This window comes from Clarias gariepinus, chromosome 14 (genome assembly GCF_024256425.1).
Source record: "Clarias gariepinus isolate MV-2021 ecotype Netherlands chromosome 14, CGAR_prim_01v2, whole genome shotgun sequence".
Lineage (NCBI taxonomy): Eukaryota > Metazoa > Chordata > Actinopteri > Siluriformes > Clariidae > Clarias > Clarias gariepinus.
Genome location: NC_071113.1, coordinates 23,360,555 through 23,381,519, shown reverse-complemented (window position 1 = coordinate 23,381,519; position 20,965 = coordinate 23,360,555). Strand labels below are relative to the sequence as shown.

Below are 20,965 nucleotides of genomic sequence, written 5' to 3'. Positions count from 1 at the left end.
ACAAATTAAGACAGTTTTATTTATTTATTTTTACTTGAACTACAAAACCAAAGGACCTTGCAGATAGACATAATATTTATACACGCTACACATCATGCACTGAATTACAACAAGATTCCCTTTTTCTCCTTGCCTTATTCCAGTGGGAAGTCATCACAGCAACTAAGGAGACTTTACAACTTTGAATCTTAAGATTCATATCTGGACATTTCTACATTTTAATTAGAAGAAATATTAATAAAAAATAAGTGTAATGTGTTTCCATAGCACATGCATAATCACTAAATGTGTGCTTAAGTGTAGAATGAATGGCTATATAGTGAGCTTGGATTAGTGGCTACACCTAATATTTTGACTCTTCTAAACATGACCAACACCAATGCTGTGGATGTGTCTTGCAAGCCACTTGAGCACTCCTATGTTTCTGAAACACTGCCTCTCTCATGCATTTTAATTGAGGAAATAGTTGTATCGAGGTTATCCAAGTGTGGATAAACAGCAGAAAAACAGTGAGCCTGGGTGGTTTGTCATACTGTTACTAGTAGGCCACCACTATTCACACCAAACACTTGATCCTGTTCTCAGCATGGATGCTTAAAATTATAATCCTGTAACTCTGTGTTTAACAGAATATGATCCGTTACTGTTTATTGTAGATAAACAGAAGTGTTCCGTGTTCAGTACTTGTGTAAATACATCTGGCCAGCGAAGGCATCTTTTTCCTTTCAAGATGCTTACCTGAGTTGTAGATCGCAGCAATAAATGAAAAAGTCTCATAATACAATCACGTGGCAAGAGAATTTGCTATACTGAAATCTAAATTTTTTTTTTGTTTGTTTTTATAAGTTTGGATTAAGAAATACAGCTCTGGGTATCGGTTAGGAGTCTTGGGTAGCTCCCTCAGTTAGAGCAGTAATGCAGGACTGACGTGGCACCCTTTAATACACGCAGTGCCGATTGATTACTGAAAAGAATTCTATGGTATTGATCACAATATTATACCAATATACTTTTCAGGGAGTGCTTCGAATAAGGCAGCATTTGAACTTAACACAATGTGCAGGGACAAAAAGCAGGACTTACAAATGGGGATTTCGTGTTGCTAGTTTGTTCTGGATGTTTTGGCTGATGAACAAAATGAGAAACACTGATTCACTATTGTACTAATTATATATTTCATGCACTATCTGTAATCAGGTAATTTTTTTATTGCTTTTTAGTGTATTTACGTGTGGTGTGAAACTAAATCAAACTGTAAATAAACCAAAACATATAGATTTAACTTTTATTTGGACTTATTTCCTCAAATTATTGCCAAAATATAATTTGACCATCATAAAATTTGGTTGATTAAACCATTGGTTTAATTTTTCCCTTCTTTAATGAGTATAATTTGTCAAATTCCAAAATCTTTGCTTGTACAATTAGTGAAACACGAGATAACCCAATCAAATGTACATTATTTCTATTTGCATATCGTATGCCAGAATCATACCTTCCATGTAGTACTTTTCAATCCCAACATACTGCTCTTTTACTTCCTTACATCTACATTTGACATGACTGTTTTTTTTTTTTTTTAACAGATTCTCTATATATCTCTACAAAAATTAAGATTAAGCATAGATAACACTACTGGGCCTCCAACCTAAAGTAGCCTCCCAGTGTAGGTTGGATTGTTAAAGCAGAGTGCAAGGAATACATGACCTGGGAGAGGAATGCGAAGCAGCACAGCACATGGCCCACAGATGGAAACGGCTAGTGGGTTTCCGACCAATATGGATCTACTCAAACATTGATGACATAGCAGTGTAGACGAGGGGTGACGAGGTTGCACCTGTGACGTTGGGGCCACGGGATCTCACTCAGAACGTGCTGGGAGAGGTTGTGATACGCCTTCCTATGTACACCCTAAAAAAATGAGAGAGATGAAAGTAAGGTTAGGCTTGGGTGTTTTTAGCTTATAACTACAGTGGAACCTTGAATTTCAAGCATAATTCATTCTGGAAGTGGATTCGTATTTCAAAACACTCTTAAACCAAATTTAATTTTCCCATTAGAAATAATGGAAACTCAAATTTTTCGTTCCACAGCCTAAAAATAAATACATAAAATAATTAAAACAAAACAAATTAACCTGCACTTTACCTTTAAATAAAAAAAATTTAAAAATCCTGACGGATAAGTGTTTCCGTTTGTGCGCAGGCGCTGTAAATGTGTGTGTGAAGCTAAAGTAAGAGAAGAGGAGGAATTAGCCCCTCCCCTATTCTCGTCTCACACAGTAACTCTTTTTCCTCTCTTATTTGAGTTTTTCACACACACACATTAACGGAAAGACTGTTTTATCGGAAAAATTAACAAGGAACATCGTTAATGACACTTGCGTGAGTGCATACTAACTTAATCACTGATGTTAAATATAAATAAAACAAATTAACCTGCATTTTACCTTTTGAAAAGAAATGCGACAGAGCAGTGTTTCCATTAGAGTGTGTGTATGAGAAGGGGCACGGTATCCAATGATGGTGCAGGCTGATACAGAGAGGAAGAGAGAAAATGGATCTTTAACCTCTCTAATGAGACGACTTCTGCTTTACACGCACGCACAAACATGTTATAAGAAACAGTCCACACGTGCTTAAAAACACAAAACAAAATGTTTTGCACGCACACGTGGTCACACTGTTAGAGTAAACAGTGCACGTGTTCACGGATGTGGATTATTAAAAAATCTGAGTTTTCACTGTACAGTTTGTCTTTCTCTTATTGGTGGAAGAGTGAAGAGAGTCAGGATTTGTAACTATTTTTCCCAGAAACACAAACTAGTCACTTGTCTGTCTTGCTGAGCTGATATTCGTATATTATTCTGACAGTTAAACAGTGATTATATCCTGTATTATCAACACCAAGGAGCCGTGTAGATTTAGCCGAGAATTTATACTGAATGCTTTAGTCAGTTTCTCACCAGAGAACTTCTGCACTTCACTGATCTCCACAACAAGGTGTTCCTAGAGGAAGACAGTAACCCTTCTCAATCAATTGGCATGCCTGGTAATGCTGTACTGCTGTTGTTGAAAACAAGCCAGTCTTATATTTTTAAATGACCAAGGCTGACTGAAGATGGGTATTTTGACCCTGTGTTCAGTACACTCACCAGTCTCTGGGTGCGAGTTAATATTATACTGCAGGGACAAACAATGTAGTGGACATAGTTCAATAGGGGCTGAGACTGCTTTAAGGTGGACAGTAAGGGGAAAAAAATGGCACAAATCAGTGGTCGCAGAGTTTTTTTTTTTTTTTTATGCTGGGATTTGCTGATCAATAAAATTGATTATGACTGGAACTGTGGCTAGTAATGTGTTTGTAAATAACAGTCATTCCCAATACTGTGATTTGTGTGTGTGTGTAATTTCTTTTTAAATACGACATTTATTGCTATACATGTGTTTATATATATATATATGCATAGCAATAAATGTATCAACATTTTTAATTAAGTTTTTCTTTTCCTGAAGTGTGTACATTTTTTTTTGGCTGACTGTGTGTGGCAGTAGGGAATGCAAGAAGTTGTAAGACTAGTATGAAAAATGGGGAACTTTTTCTGCTAATTTCATGTTATCTTTTTTAACCTGAAAATGCAAGCCGGTGACAGCTTGTCTTTTTGTCCACTTAAATGGACTGATACAGTGGGGGAAATAAGTATTTGATCCCCTATAGATTTTTTAACTTTAGTTGTGGGAGCTCCCTAGTGACGGGGAGGGATTGGCTATGAATAATATTGGGGAGGATATTGGAAAAACCCAAATATATATACAAATTTATCCCAAGGTGTGTGCAAATCTGGTAATCAACTACAAGAAATGTCTTCCCACTGTGCTTTCCAGCAAGAGTTTCTACCAAGTACTAAGTCATGTTTCACCTGGGGATCAAATACTTATTTCCCTCATTGAAATGCAACTTAATTCGCAACATTCTTATGTGCTTTTTCTGGATTTTTGATTGATATTCTGTCTCAATCCTTTAATTCTTTTACCATAAACCAATGATAAAAATTATAGATCCTTCATTTCTTTGTAAGTGGGTAAACTTAGAAAATCTGTAGGGGATCAAATACTTATTTCCCCCACTGTATGTATGGTTTTGACAGATCAGCTTTATGCAACTGTATGACAAAATATCCTAATGAGAGTTATGAGTGCTTACTAAGTGGTTTAATGAACATGGAAATGATGTACAGTTGTGTTCAAAATAGTAGCAGTGTGTTGAAAAAAAGTGAGTAATGCTCCATATTCATATAATAACTTTTCATTTAAATCACACAAATGCATTAGACACCCTGCACGTTCTATTCTGAATTACAACATGAAGAAAAATGTGCCTAATGTACTATTAGTTTACAGAAAGTGAAGAAAAACAAATATAGTCTGTTCAAAAATAGCAGTGTCATCATTCATCTTTACAAAGTGATGAATTTACAGTTTAAACGAAAATGCTTGAAGTTTAATCTTTCTTGTGCATCTCTGAACTAATATTTAGTATAAACTAATACAAACCATGGTTTCTGAGAACTGCTTTACATCTGTGCTGCATGAAGTCAACCAACTTCTGGCACCTTTGAACAGGTATTTCAGCCCAAATAAACAGCTTTTTTTTTTTTTTTTTTTTTGAAACAGCATTTTTAATGTCAGGCCACAAGTTTTCTATTGGATTAAGGTCTGGGGATTGGGCTGGCCACTCCATATGCTGCTTGCTTACTGATGTTCAGGGTCGTTGTCTTGTTGAAACATCCATTTCAAGGGCATTTCCTCTTCGGCATAAGACAACATGACCTCTTTAAGTATTCTGATGTAATCAAATTGATCCATGATCCCTGAAATGTAATAAATAGGCCCAACACCATAGTATGAGAAGCATCCCCCTTTCATGATGCTTCTTCCTCCATGCTTCACTGTCTTCGGTGTACTGTGGCCTCTAGACCCAAAAAGAACAATCTTGCTTTTATCAGCACAAAATATTGCGCCATCTCTCTTTAGGCCAGTCAATGTGTTCTTTGGCGAACTGTAACCTTTACAGCACGTCTTTTTTTCAACAATGGGACTTTGCGGAGGCTTCTTGCTAATAGCTTTCTGGTTTTGTTCTTCATTTTAAAGCATTTGATATCATTTTGAATTTTTTGAATCAAAGTACGCTGTTCTTCTGAATAATTACGCTGTTCTAATGTAACGACTCATTTTATTTTCGGAGAGAAATGCACAGGACGACCTTTTCTGCATTTATCCTTGATTTTTTTTTTTTTTAATCCTTCAAACTGTTTTTTACAGAATAATTTACCTCTCTTATTGAACTCCACACTGCTATTATTTTGAACACGCCCCTTTTCAATCAATGATTTAGTTACACAGAATCAGATTCATGCAAGTTATGACGGTTGGGTCTGTTGTTTTCTATTACTCCACTACTCATACAAGTAAAATATTTACCATGGAGAAATATAATTTCTCCTAAAAACGATTATTGATTTGTTTACTGATGTTGGACTGATATTATTTTGAACACTACTGTAAGTGACATAATATGGCCCTCACACTCAACAGATCACAACCTGAATTAAATATCCAAGCACTACTCATTTAAACAGGGAATCGGTTCAGGAAGAACTGTTTGTGTTTGGGTGTCACTTACCCGAGCCCCACAGCAAGGATGTGAGACACGATAAGAGATGGGAGGAAGACTTTGAGAAACTCTGCAGAGAAGATTCCTCCCTTCTTCATCACACTAGTGTTCCTGATGCTCAGAGTACTGGAGCGTTTGGGCTGCTTCAACAAGAACTCCCTAAAAACAAAAAAGGCATTTCATTCATTTTAATATGTCTGACCCTAAACACACATGGTACAGCCCCACCTCTTATGTTCCTTTGAGAGCATCTATTTGAACTGCTGCTTATGCAATGGTGGGGAGCAGCATAACACATAGTAAGCACACACTCTCACACTTCAGGCAATCTGCATGTCTTTTGACTGTGGAGTACCAAGAGTAAACTCACCAAGAACGGGGAGAACATTCCAACTCCATGCGCACACAGACGTGAGGCAGAAATCAAACCCTTGACCATGGAGGTGTGAGGCCACGGTGCTAAACAATATGCTACCATGTCGACCTTAAGACTATTACACTGTAATAAGTATTAAAATCTGTTATATAAATGCGCAGTTTACTTGGGTGGGATGTTTTCTGGGCGACTCGACCAGTCCCATATCCAGTCAGCATTTTTCTTCATCAGGTTGTCGACCTCTTTCCTCCTCTCCAGAAAATCTTCATCAGACTGAAACCAAAACATAAAACCTGTACATTAACTTTGAGAGTTTTTTTTTTTTTTAGCTTATAAGATGCAGTAATGTACTGGATGCTATTTATACCTGTGAGCTGTTTTTCTCTCCTGAGCTGTGAACATCTGAGCCCCTGCTCAAGTGTAAAGGGGTCTGGGACCTTGGAGGACTGGAAAAGTTAAAGATGACATTAAAATATGCATCCTGTCTCTTTATTTGAGACAACATATGTGACTATGATCTTTTTCAGTAATACATGTTTTCTAAATAACAATAAATTCAACAGATGTCAGATGTTGGATGTTAATTAAGCTTCTTGTGAAAAGACAGACCTGTCACATGGTAAACTCCCTCTGGAACTGCTTCTGCCAGACTCATGCTGAGCATCCAGCAACATCTTCTCCATGTCTCCAGACGGGGCTGAACTCTGAGACTGATCGTCCACTGTTGCTTTGGGAGTTCCTCCTCCTCCTCCGTTATTAAAGTGCAGCTCCACCCAAGAGCCTAACATCATAAAGCAAATGTGTTCATGCCTTATTACTGTAGGTCTGTCAGGTGTAGCTTGGCTAATATTTTCACCCAAAGTGCACACCAAATTACACATTCAACCAAATTACAAAACAAAAACAAACAAGTGAAGTGGCGTTCCTGAACAAGGTTGTCATGGTTACAAATTATGCCACAAAGTATTACACTTTGAGGGCAAAAGTGGCTCAATCTCTACATTGTTCGATGCCCTTTTAAATAGTAACTGCATTACGAATAACTTGGATTTCATGCACTGTATTTCATATTAGAGTATATCAATATTGCCGATAATGGTTGGTCATAATATACTATTGTAGCGTTTTTTACGCCGGGAAGAATGCTGGAGAGACGAGTGAGCTTATTTGCTACCCAATGCAATGGCTGGGAGTACTTTATTAAGCACACAGCATGTAAAGCATGAGCAGCACCTTCACTCAGGAGCCTACATCCAATTCAGCACTAGCTTGAACTGGAGCACATTTCACACGTCACACACCCCCCTCACACACAACAGGGCCTAAGCCACTAACCAGAACACCTTTCCCCAACATGGTGAACACACACCGACATCCCCGCAAGGCATGCTGGTCGTCAGCCGCCGCCCCGCCCACGCCACACTGCCCCCACCCGAGCTGTGACCGTCCCTGGTCACCATGACGAACTTTGCCTTGGAGGCGTGGAGGCGGTCGGCGCTGGCGGTGGGAACGCCGGCGTCCTTTGGCAGGTGAGGGATGAACGCGAATGTAGTCCTGAGGAGGTCCGGCCTCCACATAGTTCGATGTTTCCCCGGCGTGCGGCTGGTAAGGCGCAAGACGGTCCCGGTGGAGCAAAACTCGTGCCCGCCCTGCCAACCGCACCCGGTAGATGACATCGGAGAGCCGAGCTGGCTGTGAGTGTCCACGCCCATTCGCCCCACAGGTGCCCCCACCCAAAGGTCTTGCAGCAGTGCCCGCGAGCGCTGGGTGGGGCCCTTCTGCCTGGCGATGAGCGGTTCACAGTTCCACAACCCGTGGGAAACAGTGGAGCCGGTGTCCACGAGCGCCCGCAGTAAGACGCCGTCCGGCACACAGTTGATGTAAAGCCCCGCGGGGCTCCCCAACCGTCCACCCGGCGCTAGTTTAGCGGCTGCTGGTGTACGCTGTCCCTCAGGCCTGAGAACGTTGAAGCGGTAGTCCGGCTGTCCCTCAGGCCTGAGAACGTTGCAGTGGTAGTCCGGCGGTCCCTGGCCTCGGCGTCGTCGCGGAATCTCGGAAGCGGTGTTGAGTCCTAGCCGCGACGGGTAGCCCTGTCCGCTAGGTTCACCTACCAAGCGCCACTGAGCTGGGGGCGGTCGCTCGGCTCTTTCGCCGTGATGTGCCGCCATTATGGGCTCAGCGCGCTCGACCTCGCGCAGCGCCTCCTTACGGTCACCCGCGCCGTCGCCTCGCCGCGAAACGCCGGAGAGCTGCTCGTTGTCTAGCCGCGACGGGTAGCCCTGTCCCCGGCTAGGTTCACGAACCGAGCGCCACTGAGCTGCGGGCGGTCGCTCGGCTCTTCCGCCGCGATGTGCCGCCGATATGGGCTCAGCGTGCTCGGCCTCGCGCAGCGGCAGGTCGCTCGGCTCTTCCGCCGCGATGTGCCGCCGATATGGGCTCAGCGGGCTCAGCGCGCTTAGCCTCGCGCAGCGGCAGGTCGCTTTGCCGGCTAACGGCGCACGGAGCTGTATCTTGGGATTTTCTGCTTCCCGCTCCGCGTTGGTTGACGTGGTGTGCAACTCCGCCAGGAAAGCGCTTCTTCTGCGCGAGTAGTCGCTCCGCTACTCGGCGGCCCGCTTGGATTTTTAGAAGGTCCTCCTTTGTGCGCTCGAACCCGTTATTCTCCATCCCACTTCTGACACCAATGTAGCGTTTTTACGCCGGGAAGAATGCTGGAGAGACGAGTGAGCTTATTTGCTACCCAATGCAATGGCTGGGAGTACTTTATTAAGCACACAGCATGTAAAGCATGAGCAGCACCTTCACTCAGGAGCCTACATCCAATTCAGCACTAGCTTGAACTGGAGCACATTTCACACGTCACACACCCCCCTCACACACAACAGGGCCTAAGCCACTAACCAGAACACCTTTCCCCAACATGGTGAACACACACCGACATCCCCGCAAGGCATGCTGGTCGTCAGCCGCCGCCCCGCCCACGCCACACTATTATTAGTAAATTTATGTTACTATTATTAAACCATTTTAGTTTTTTTTCTTTTTTTTTTTTTTTACAGCATCATATAGTTTCAGAGTAAACCTGCAGTAAAAGTCTTGAGCCACCGCCCATTTCATCATATTTTGGTTTAAAGAGCCAGCCAGACTTTCTTGTATTTTAATGCAGTCTGGATGAATAAATGTCTTGATGAAGTTTCCTTATTTTCAGTCTCTCATTTTTAAATTATCACAAAATCTGTATAACTTGACTAAACGACTAACAATTCGTATGCGATTCTGCTATTCTTTAAAATAATACAATATTGATAATAATAATAATAATTTTGCAGTGTCTGGGATTAGTCACAAAAATCACAGCAGTTAAAGATGTATAGACTTTCCAGACAGACTAATTGCAGGGGAGCAGTTTTTAACCTTGTCACAATTATTACATAATCATCTCGTCACAACTTAACGGCTTGGTTGAAATTTGACTTGATCGCAATTAACCGATCAAGTCAATATTATATTGCAGAATTCAGAGGTGAAAAGTAACAAATTACATTTACTCGCGTTACTGTAATTGAGTAGTTTTTTTGTATTTCTACTTTTTTAAAGTAGTTTTTAAAATCTGTAATTTTACTCCTACTTAAGCATGTTTTGTTTAAAGTATTGTAATTTGCTACATTTCAAATCATATTTGCTACTGAGTAAAACAAATGAATAAAAATGATAAAATAATAAAAATATTCTGCGTTGTATAAATGCTTTGTTGCGCTCGCGTGTCTCTATCATGTCCTGGTCGCGCGCCGCTCCAGACTCCACTCCAGGTTTTCTGACTGTGCCCACATGGGCCTCTATCTGACCTTCCACACGGTCGCTTCCGCCCTGAGAGTGACGTCATCGACTAGCGCGACAATATAGAAACCGGAGAGAGACGCGGGAAAGAGGATAGAGATTGTGATTTTGGCGTTTTGATATTTGGTTGTGTATTCTGGTTTTGACTTTTTGCCTCCATTGACTTTGATTATTGCTTTGTCCCTTTGGTTTGGTTGGTCTTTGTACACATTTGTAGATAATTTCACTGTATGTTTGTGCACTCACTATGAGTAGGGGCGTGGCTGCCATATATTTTGAGAAGAGGGAATTTATTCACTGTTTTTGGGTTAGGGAGTCAGGGAAGGTACCTGTATTTTTGTTTGTATGTGGGTTTTTTTTTTTTTTTTTGCACGTAATCTAGCTATTAAATATAAATACCATTTTGTTTATTATTTTGGCCTGGGTCCACCCTGAATCTGATCCTCCTCCTCCTGTTGTGTGTGTGTATATATTTTTGTATATACAAACCTCATTATTTTATCAGTTAATGATTGGATCTAGTGTTTCTGCCATATACCACCCTTTCCATACAGTTTAAAATAGAACCCTGAACCATCCTTTTGCTGTATGGCTTAACCCTAGACTGGGACGTAACACCATATTTAAGTGACCACTTTGATTTTCAAGCACAAGAAAGACAACAGATTTATTATGCAAAGGTGTTCCTTTAGATAAAAACAACTAGTTTGAGATTTATGTCTGCTTATCTTTTTTGAACTACGCTAGAATGCCTCATCCCACCCCCGCTGTTTAAAGAAAAGTAACTGTAACTTTTACTCTGAGTAAATTTTTTATGAGCTACTTTTTACTTTTACTTGAGTAGATTTTTATAATGGTAACTTTACTTGTACTTCAGTAAAATTTCACTAAAGTAAGAGTACTTGTATTGTGAGTACAAAATTTTAATACTCTTTCCACCTCTGGCAAAATTATCTTTACAGAGTGGACCAAAATTTTGGATCAATAATCATTTTGCTCCGTATGAAATTGGAAATATAAAATTATTATTGTTTTTTTTTTTTTTGTTATTGAAACTAACAATACCAGAACCAGACCATACACCATTCAACTTTTTGGATGGCTCAGAAGAAGGGGGAAAATCATCAGGTACATTAAGAAATGTTTAACATCTTTGCATTTATCATATCCACAAGTCAGCACCCATTAAGTATACAGGCCACCCTGTATATGCAGTCAGTAAAAATGACTTCATTCTAAGTTAGTCAGTCATTATATATTTAAAATGTTTATCATTAAACTATTCGTTGTAGTTGGAAGTCATTGAAAAAAGTATATAAACAATAATTAGTGGTGCTTGCGAAGCATTACTATTGTTATCTAATAGGCTTATTTTTGCTTATTATTCTTCTTCCGTACAAAGGTTTGGTAAGGCGTAACTAGTCCCCGCTTGTCGTAGAGCCATAAATGAGGTGTCAAATTGTGCGGCTTATTCGGTAATGGGGTGCTATGACTTTGCTATTAAGGGGTGAGTGGTTAATGTGGATTAATTAGCCGCCCCAAAATGTCCCATAAACCCAACATTAAGGGCCTGTCTACACGGAGACGCGTTTCGCTGTATACGTATAAATTTGTTATCGTATTGGCGTTTCGTCCACACGGATCCGGCGTTTTAGGAGACTGAAACCGCTATTTTTGGAAACCAGGTCCCAAAGTGGATAAATCTGAAAGACACCCTTGCGTCTTCGTGTGTACGGCCAATCCGTATATTTTGTGAAACGATGATGTCATCACATCATGTGTCGGCTGCGTCACATGTAACAGCAACAACAATAATGGCGGACTACATGATTGTGTTCGTGTTGCTACAAAGCCTACTAGCTTTATTACAGCAAAATCTATTGCTTCTATGCAACTATTATGAGCAACAAGCGATAATGGACAACACCATCTTGGTTCGTATACAGCGCGCAAGGTTATGCGCATGCTCAAAGTCTTCTTCTCCGTGTATAGTGTATCTTTATGGCAGAATTACAGCGTCAGTTTCGTGTGTACGCAGATATTTCTTGAGACGACGCCGTGTTCACAATAGGGCTGCACGATTTGGGAGAAATGTCATATTGCGATTATTAAGGTCAAAATTGCGATTTACGATTGCGATACGATAAACAAGTGGTATGACTCAACTTGCTTGTTATCAAGGAAAATGCACCCACATTACTAATAATGCAGAAATTTTAATTTCTCAACTGATCCAAGATGGCGGCGGGGCAGTAGCACGCAGCGGCCGCTCCGGAGCCAAAATGGTGCTACGTTGTTTACGTTTTGTGTGTAGCGTGTTTATTTTTCTATGTGTATGGATATCTTTGCAACTGGTGTCCGTACATACAACAGCCAGACACTTTTCAACCTAAATAACCCAGTTAATGATATCGACGATGAGCTGCGGGAAAAGCTACGCGACCTCGGCTTGCTGCGTGAACCAGGCCTCGAAGCCTCGGCATTGCCTGATGCCGGAGGCCGGAGGAAGGGTCATCGAAGCGGTGCGCGAGGAAGCGGAAGCGCGGCAAGCGGGCGGGAGGCTAAAAACAAACCCTAGCCGGCCGGCTCTCCCGTCCATCATTTTATCTAACGTCTGCTCCCTGGACAATAAACTGGACTACATCCGACTCCAGCAGGCTACACAGCGTGAGGTTGGAGACTGCTGTGTCTTTGTTTTCACGGAGACATGGCTCAGCGACAGAGTACCGGACGCCGCTATTCAGCTAGACGGGCTAGCCTCGTTTCGCGCCGACAGAAATGCAGCTCTGTGCGGTAAGACTCGCGGTGGCGGCTTATGTGTTTACATCAACACGAAATGGTGCAAGAACTCTGTGCTAGTTTCTAGTTATTGCTCATTGCTAGTGGAGTTTGTGATTGTTAGATGCAGACCTTTTTATTTGCCAGGAGAATTCACCACTGTTTTCATTATCGGAGTGTACATTCCACCTAGCGCTAATGCTAAGGAAGCGCTATGGGAACTGTATACAAAGATCAGTGAACTGCAAAATACACACCCGGATGGACTGTTTATTGTTGCTGAAGATTTCAACCATGCAAATCTCAAGTCAGTGCTTCCTAGATTCCATCAATATGTGGACTTTGCAACGAGAGGGAAAAACACGCTGGATCTTGTTTACACAAACATCCCCGGCGCATATCGGGCAGAGCCCCGCCCCCACCACGGCTACTCAGACCACATCTCTGTTATGCTAATTCCAGCATACAGACCACTCGTCAGGCGCTCAAAACCGGTTCTGAAGCAGGTGAAAACCTGGCCAGCAGGAGCCATCTCTGCTCTTCAGGACTGTTTCGAGAGCACTGACTGGAACATGTTTAGGGAGGCTGCAACTTACGGCGACTTCACTGACTTGGAGGAGTACACGTCATCAGTGACCAGCTACATCAACAAGTGCACCGATGACGTCACTGTCTCCAAGAACATCATCTCACGACCCAACCAGAAACCGTGGATTACTGCGGAAGTGCGTGCACTTCTGAGTAACAGAGACTCTGCCTTCAAAGCGGGAGACAAGGTGGCCCTCAGAACAGCAAGGGCCAAGCTTTCTCGGGCCATCAGAGAGGCAAAGCGCGCACACGCCCAGAGAATCCACAATCACTTCAGGGACAGCGGCGACACACGGCGCATGTGGCAGGGTTTACAAGCCATCACTCACTACAGGACGACATCAACTGCCTGTGACAGTGACGGCTCCCTTCCAGATGCGCTGAATAACTTCTATGCTCGTTTTGACAGGCAGAACGACGTGGCGGCGAGAAAGACCACCCCTTCTCCAAACGACCAGGTGCTGTGCCTCACTACAGCTGAGGTGAGGAAAACTCTACGCAGAGTCAACCCACGTAAAGCTGCTGGACCAGACAACATCCCAGGCAGAGTGCTCAGAGAATGTGCTGAACAGCTGGCAGATGTTCTCACCGACATCTTTAACATCTCTCTGAGCAGCGCCGTCGTTCCCACGTGCTTCAAGGCCACCACCATCGTCCCCGTGTCCAAGAAGTCTACTGTGTCCTGTCTCAATGACTACCGTCCCGTTGCACTCACACCCACCATCATGAAGTACTTTGAGCGGCTCGTCATGAGACACATCAAGACCCTGCTGCCCTCCTCACTGGACCCACTGCAGTTTGCGTATCGTCCTAACCGCTCAACGGACGATGCCATCTCCACTACACTACATCTTGCCCTCACACACTTGGACAAGAAAGACACATATGTTCGAATGCTGTACATAGATTTCAGCTCAGCATTCAACACTATCATCCCCCAACAACTGATTGGGAAGCTGAACCTGTTGGGCCTGAACACCTCCCTCTGCACCTGGATCCTGGACTTTCTGACCGGTAGGCCTCAGTCAGTACGGATCGGAACCTGCACCTCCAGCACCACCACACTGAGCACTGGGGCCCCACAAGGCTGCATGCTCAGTCCCCTGCTGTTTACACTGCTGACTCACGACTGTGTAGCAACACACAGTTCGAACCACATCATTAAGTTCGCTGATGACACGACCGTGGTGGGTCTCATTAGCAAGAACGACGAGTCAGCGTACAGAGAGGAAGTGCAGAGGCTAACGGACTGGTGTAAAGACAACAACCTGTCTCTAAATGTTAACAAGACAAAGGAGATGGTTGTTGACTTTAGGAGGACACGAGGCGACCATTCTCCGCTGAGCATCAACGGCTCCTCTGTGGGAATCGTCGAAAACGTCAAATTCCTGGGTGTCCACCTAGAGAAGGACCTCAGCTGGTCCCTCAACACCAGCTCCCTACACAAAAAAGCCCAACAGCGTCTCTTCTTTCTGAGAAGAATGAGAAAGGCCCTGCTTCCACCACCGATCCTGACCACCTTTTATAGAGGAACTATCGAGAGCATTCTGAGCGGCTGCATCACTGTCTGGTTTGGGAATTGTGCCATATCGGATCGCAAAACCCTACAGCGGATAGTGAGGACAGCGGAGAAGATCATCGGGGTCTCTCTCCCCTCTATTGAAGACATCTACACCACACGCTGCATCCGCAAAGCCACCAGCATTGTGGCTGATCGGACTCACCCCTCTCACACACACTTCACACTAGGGTTGTGCGATATGCCCATTGTCATATCGTCCTATCGTCAGCCTGTAAGATCGCCGATACACGATAGTAGTCAAAGCCCAGGGATTCTGCGTGCTGTCGCGTTGTATTCAGAGAGTAGTACATATTTTTGTGGTTATTTTTTTCATTTCATGTCTGTTGTTTTATCGATAAATCTGCTCATATCTGCGCACGCGTTTATCAGCCTTTTGATCAAAAAGTTGCACGCGCAACTCACTTTCACTTTGCACAAGGCAGTGTTTATTGTTTAGTGTATATTTAAAGGCGCATAAACACAATAAAACAATTGTTTTAGGCTAACATATCATACCTCATTGTAGTTTTTTTGCACACACGCGCGGGTGCGTTACAATAATAATAAGGAAAAATCACAATAATAAATTCGGAGCAGTACTACTAATAATAATTATACTGAATGAAGAAAGCGCCGTCGAAGAAGTATCGTCATTGAAGGAGAGAAGAAAATGAAGAATTAATACTTATCAGTATTTACAGTTTGAGCTCGACATGTTTATGAGCTCTGTCGCTTGCTGTCAATGGGTGACTAGGAGAGAGAACACATTTTCGGCTTCAGTAGACACACAATACTTCAGACTGAAACACGACTGCCCCATACAGGTAATGAAGGGCATTTTCACAGCTTGCCGTGCGCAGCCGTGGCAAGTCACGGGATTCCTTTTCTTGAAACGTGGGTTTTTAATGGCGACATCTGTAACGTCCATATAGCTGACTATCGTCGATAGACGAGACTTTCGTCGATAGACAATAGTATCGTCTATCGGCACAACCCTACTTCACACTCCTGCCATCTGGAAAAAGGTACCGAAGCATTCGGGCACACACATCCAGACTGTGCAACAGTTTTTTTCCACAAGCCATCCGTCTCCTCAACAAAAAGGGACTGGACTGATAAACACACACACACACATAGACACACTAACACAAACATTATCACACAGCTTAACTCAACTACCTCAAAATATTGGGACTGGACTGACTAATCAACACAAGTGCAGACACACTGACCTACACCACCAAATTATCGTACACACCAACCTGAAAATGCTTCACTGTTTATCTTTTTGCACAATGATCATTATTGGACTAATTTTTGCACTAATTCCTCTATTCTTGCTGCTGTTTTTAAAGAATGTTTACGTTTTACCCACTACCTCAACACCATATTTTTATGTTCTGTTATGTCGTGGTTGCGCACTGTCACTTTGTTGTTGCTCATGTTTGCACATTTGCACGTGCACTTTATGTTGTCTGTTAAAATAGTTATACTTAGCTAGTTAGTTTTTGTTAATTTATGTTGTAATTTATGTTAGGTCTCTCTGTCCTGTCTCTGCTAGCCAGTTAACTAGGCCTCTTAGTTAGCTAGTTTAGTATCCCTGTTAATTTATGTTATAAATTTATGTTGCATGTAGCACCTTGGTCCTGGAGGAGCGTTGTTTCGTTTCACTGTGTACTAACTGTATATGGTTGTAATGACAATAAAGCCTACTTGAACTTGAACTTGAGATATAGTGTACAGTGCAATCTAGCAACTATGAACAAATGAACAAAGTTTTCTAATTAAAACAAAATTGTACAAATTTAAATAACAGTAACATCTTTACATTATTTAATTAAATTACATTAAATTAACTTTAAAATAAAATTAAAAAGTCAAAAGTACAGATAAATAAAACAAATACCCATTAAATTTTTTTTTTTTTTACATTTTGTCCCAAAACAGGGACATTTAAGGAGGATGTAACATATACTTTATTGGTATTCTTATCAAATCACTCACCATTTTTAATCTAATAATGAAGAAGAGATTAAAGGAAAGAAAAGTGTCCTTTAAACATATTAATATTAGAGTCATACACTCTCATACACTGTATTTCCATTTATTCTTAAATAAATCTGTTAATAGCTGTTTTCTCTAACATACAGTTAAGTAGCTTTAAATATGAAAAGATTCAATTAATTTAACATAGTGATGGCCAAATAAAGTCTATCCCAGAAGCACTGGAACCTAGTCCAGTGATTAACCCCCCCCCCCCGCTTTGGTGATGTTTGTGCCGTTGTCTGTTGCAACTGCGACCAAACCATCCTTACAGAGGTCCCATGCAGCCAGTGCCTCTCTTAAACCCGCGGCTACAGTATGTTCTCTCCGGTGTGATTGTCAGGGAAATACGATGTTTGCAGGCAACGGCTTTTCAGTTCAAACTCATTGTGCGCGGTTAGGCTAATATATGTCTCAGTCGTCCTGCTTGCTGATATAAATTTGTCGTGTTGCCACCTATCCGATATCCTGAAACCAAAATATCGCCAAATAACAGAAGTTGCATTTTTTTCTGGGCACAAGTTCAGCGTCGGTCTCTTCTGTATCTATTTTCATCCGTCTCCACACTGCGCTGCGGAAAGTCACGTGACCACCAGCACGCGCGCTACACGAGTCTGACTGGTTATTTTTTATTTCTGACATAAGAAATGGCCATACAGCTCTTAGAATGAATGTCTTGTTACGTCCGCGAACGCATTTGTTTATTTAATATAATCGCAACATTTGCTGTAATGTAATTGCATAGGCTGACATCGCGATTGCGATATCATTAATCGTGCAGCACTAGTTCACAAAAAAAAAAAAGATCGGATAGGGAACGCACCGGCTTCGTGTGGACGGAGTCTGAGACCAACATCAGCTATGACATCATAGTTATGACATCATAGCTATGTCTATGATGCCACGGCAAGCGCCACTCACATTTTCTTCAGGAAATGTGCCTCTCTAGTTACATAATATGAAATAGTATTTGAACAGCTGATTTTTGCCTTAACTCCCGTCCTTGATATACATTGCCTGGCCAAAAAAAAAAAACAATAATTCACACACTCACAATTTGAGTCCTGGAATGTGGTTGTGCCATTAGGGAAGGAAAACTCCACTGATGTGATACCCTGGTCATTTAGTATATTCAGGTCATTAGCTGACTTCATTTTATTGCCACATAACATTGCTAAGTCTAGACCTGAAGCAACCCTGGTTTACAAAACTGCCTCCAGAGGCTTGTAAAGTGGCCACTATGCAAGAGAGGTGCATCGCTTCATGCACTACCACAACGACATGCATATCGCTGTGGTATAGGGTCAATCTGGCCCCACTAGACCACCTTTTCGCATTGCTCCAAAATCCAATATTTATTCTCCCTAGCACCTGAAGCTTTTTTCTTCTGATTAGTCTCAATAACAAGTAGTTTTGCTATGCACACAGCAGTTTAGTCCCAATTCCTGTGAATTCTTACTTTCACTTTTAAACACAGCTATTTTTTTTTTACATTTTGCATATTTTCCCCGTGCTTGGTGGGTTTCCTCTGGGTCTGGATTCCAGTTTTCTTCAACAGTCCAAAGACATACAGATTACAGATTGGTGTCCCCAGATTTCCTGTACTGCGTGAATGAAATGTGTATGTGTGTATATGTGATTGTGACCTGCAATCGATTGGCACCCTGTCCAGGGAGTACCCCGTCTCATGCCCTAAGCATTTGTTGTTGTTTTTTTTACCATGCACCTTTACCAAGTGTCTCAGTGATCTCCACTTATGATTTTTTTTTTTCCAAGCACATTTCTTCCACAAAGTTTATGGTTCAAAACTTTAGATAATGAGTTCCTAACCCAGTTCCAGTAAAAAAGTCTCCTCAGTCATTTTCTTTGCTTGATGCAGAACAATGATTTTTACCCATTTGAAATGGCCAGGCGGTGTGTGTACGAATCTGTGAGTATTTTGTTGATTTTCCATTACACCATGAAAGGCCATAAAATCTCACCGAAGTTTATATTCTCTGATCTGGCAATGTCAGGTCAGCGAGAGACAAAGCCTGACGCCATATCGAGAATGGAAACATGGTACTGATGGGGATGAAGGACACCAGATCAACAAAGGACAGGTGTGTCTGAGCTGCTGTAAATATAGGCTGGGAATAGCTCTGCTCGGTCATCGTGTGCACATCAGCCAATCAGATTGCAGCACAGACCCCGCCCATATGACGTCACACTAGATGGAGGAATGTGTTTCTCTCCCTCCATGCTGGTGTTGTTGTTGTTAGGTCCAACATAATGCCTGACACAAATACAAGGATTCAACTGCTTAGATTACACATTTATAGATGAACATAAAGAATTAGTTTATCAGTAAACGGAACGTTTTCAATTAACATTTGATTTGAAAGTGTTTACGTCACTGCGTCATTAACGTCTGTAAAGCACGGGCTATCGCATCATTCCATTAGCACTCAGGGTTTTAGCAGGAACATTGCGCAAATCTCATTTTTGTCTCGGTGACACTCATGCTACTTAAACCTAAATATTAACAACAAATAAAATCAAGCACTGCAATAAAGCAGTCGGGCTAAAAAAAAAATCGGTAAGTCATACTATTGAATTACACAATGTTTTATTTTATACATTTGTAAGGATTTTGTTTACCTTGCAAATTCTCCTCTGGAAGACGTTGTTTTTCTGTCGACATGATGGCAGTCAGTCCCAGCTCAAACAATACAATCTCAAGACTTATAGATATACAACGAGCTTAAAGTAAAACAGTCAAACTGCTCCTGGTCGTGTTCAGACAGACTCATTTATAGAGAAGCATTAGTCGCTTCAGTTTTACTCTGAAACAGCGCACATGTGCGTTTATGTTATTCAGTACAGAATCAATGCTACTTCAATACAAAACCTGACCAAACACCATGACATCACCATCAGCTGTTCCGGTGGTGAACGCTGATTGGTTCAAATAACCGCTCGTCAGGCTGAAAACCCACAAAAGCACCGTCTATGACGTCGGTAAACTTCCGACAAGGTTGCCAGGTTTATAAAAATCCTATAAGAGTGTCTAGTAAGGTTTTCCAGAATAGAAGGGAACAAAACGAAGCTTAAATTTTAATTCAATTTTTCTTTGTCACATAGACAGTCACAAACAATATTAGTTCAAGTGAGGTGCTTGTACGACCGCCTATGACATAAAAAAAAAAAAAAAGTTTTCAAATAAGAATATAAAAAAGGAAAAATATAAAAAGGTGTTAAAAAGTATTAAATAAAATATTTAAATAGAGATTAAAAAACATGATGTAAGAAAATAAATCAAACAAATTATACGAATATAAAAAATAAAGAAAAGTTTTACATGTAAAAATTAACATCATTACATGAAATAAAAAAATTTAATTGAAATGGAAAAGCAATGTCAAGTTATGAGCAGAATAAATGTTCAAATGTGCAATCATTTTATTATAAACTGAAGGTTTTATGTTATATATGAAAACATGAAATAGTTATTCTCTATTCATCCAGAAACCTCTGTAGTCCAAGTAGGGATCGTGGGCCTCCCATTGTAATTATTGTGGTGGGACCTCAGGTGACCATTCACACACGCATTCACACACACTACAGGCAATTTGCAAATGAATGTGGGAGGAAACTGGAGCACCAGGAAACCCACCAAGCACGGGGTGAGCATGCAAACTCCATGCATATTGTTTGCATGTTCTCCCTGTGTTTGTGAGGTTTCCTGGTTGGTTTCCGGAACCTGGAGGTGCGGAGCCACAGTGTTAACCACTACGCCACTGGACGCCTTAAACAGCTATTACTGTAACAATGATTTAAAAGTTCATTATTAAGTTATCATTGTCAGTAATGTGTATGCACATGTGAGGCATAACAGTATCTGAATTTTATCAGTTTCTTTTTTTCACCTAATTTATTTGATTTTCCTCTCTACATTACAAAAGAAACATCCAAATTTTAACTGAAAACTATAGTTTCTACGTTTTAAAAGTTACATCATTTCCTTATTGCCAAATATTTTTACAGCTTTTTTTTATTTTTAATTTGTAACAAATATAAACATAAACACATCTTTAACAGATGTTTCTGCTTTTAATTTAACAGGGCCG

General features: G+C 41.4%; 1 protein-coding gene across 1 annotated transcript; it reads right to left on the bottom strand.

The window, feature by feature from the left end:
• Positions 1-37: 37 nt before the first annotated feature.
• Positions 38-19,763, bottom strand: bnip3 (BCL2 interacting protein 3). The gene is made up of 6 exons (XM_053511064.1): positions 19,497-19,763; positions 6,659-6,830; positions 6,417-6,495; positions 6,216-6,322; positions 5,683-5,832; positions 38-1,911 (listed from the first exon to the last, which is right to left on the bottom strand). The coding sequence occupies exons 1-6, from the start codon at positions 19,537-19,539 to the stop codon at positions 1,866-1,868; spliced, it is 597 nt and encodes a 198-aa protein (XP_053367039.1). The 5' UTR covers positions 19,540-19,763; the 3' UTR covers positions 38-1,865.
• Positions 19,764-20,965: the final 1,202 nt, after the last annotated feature.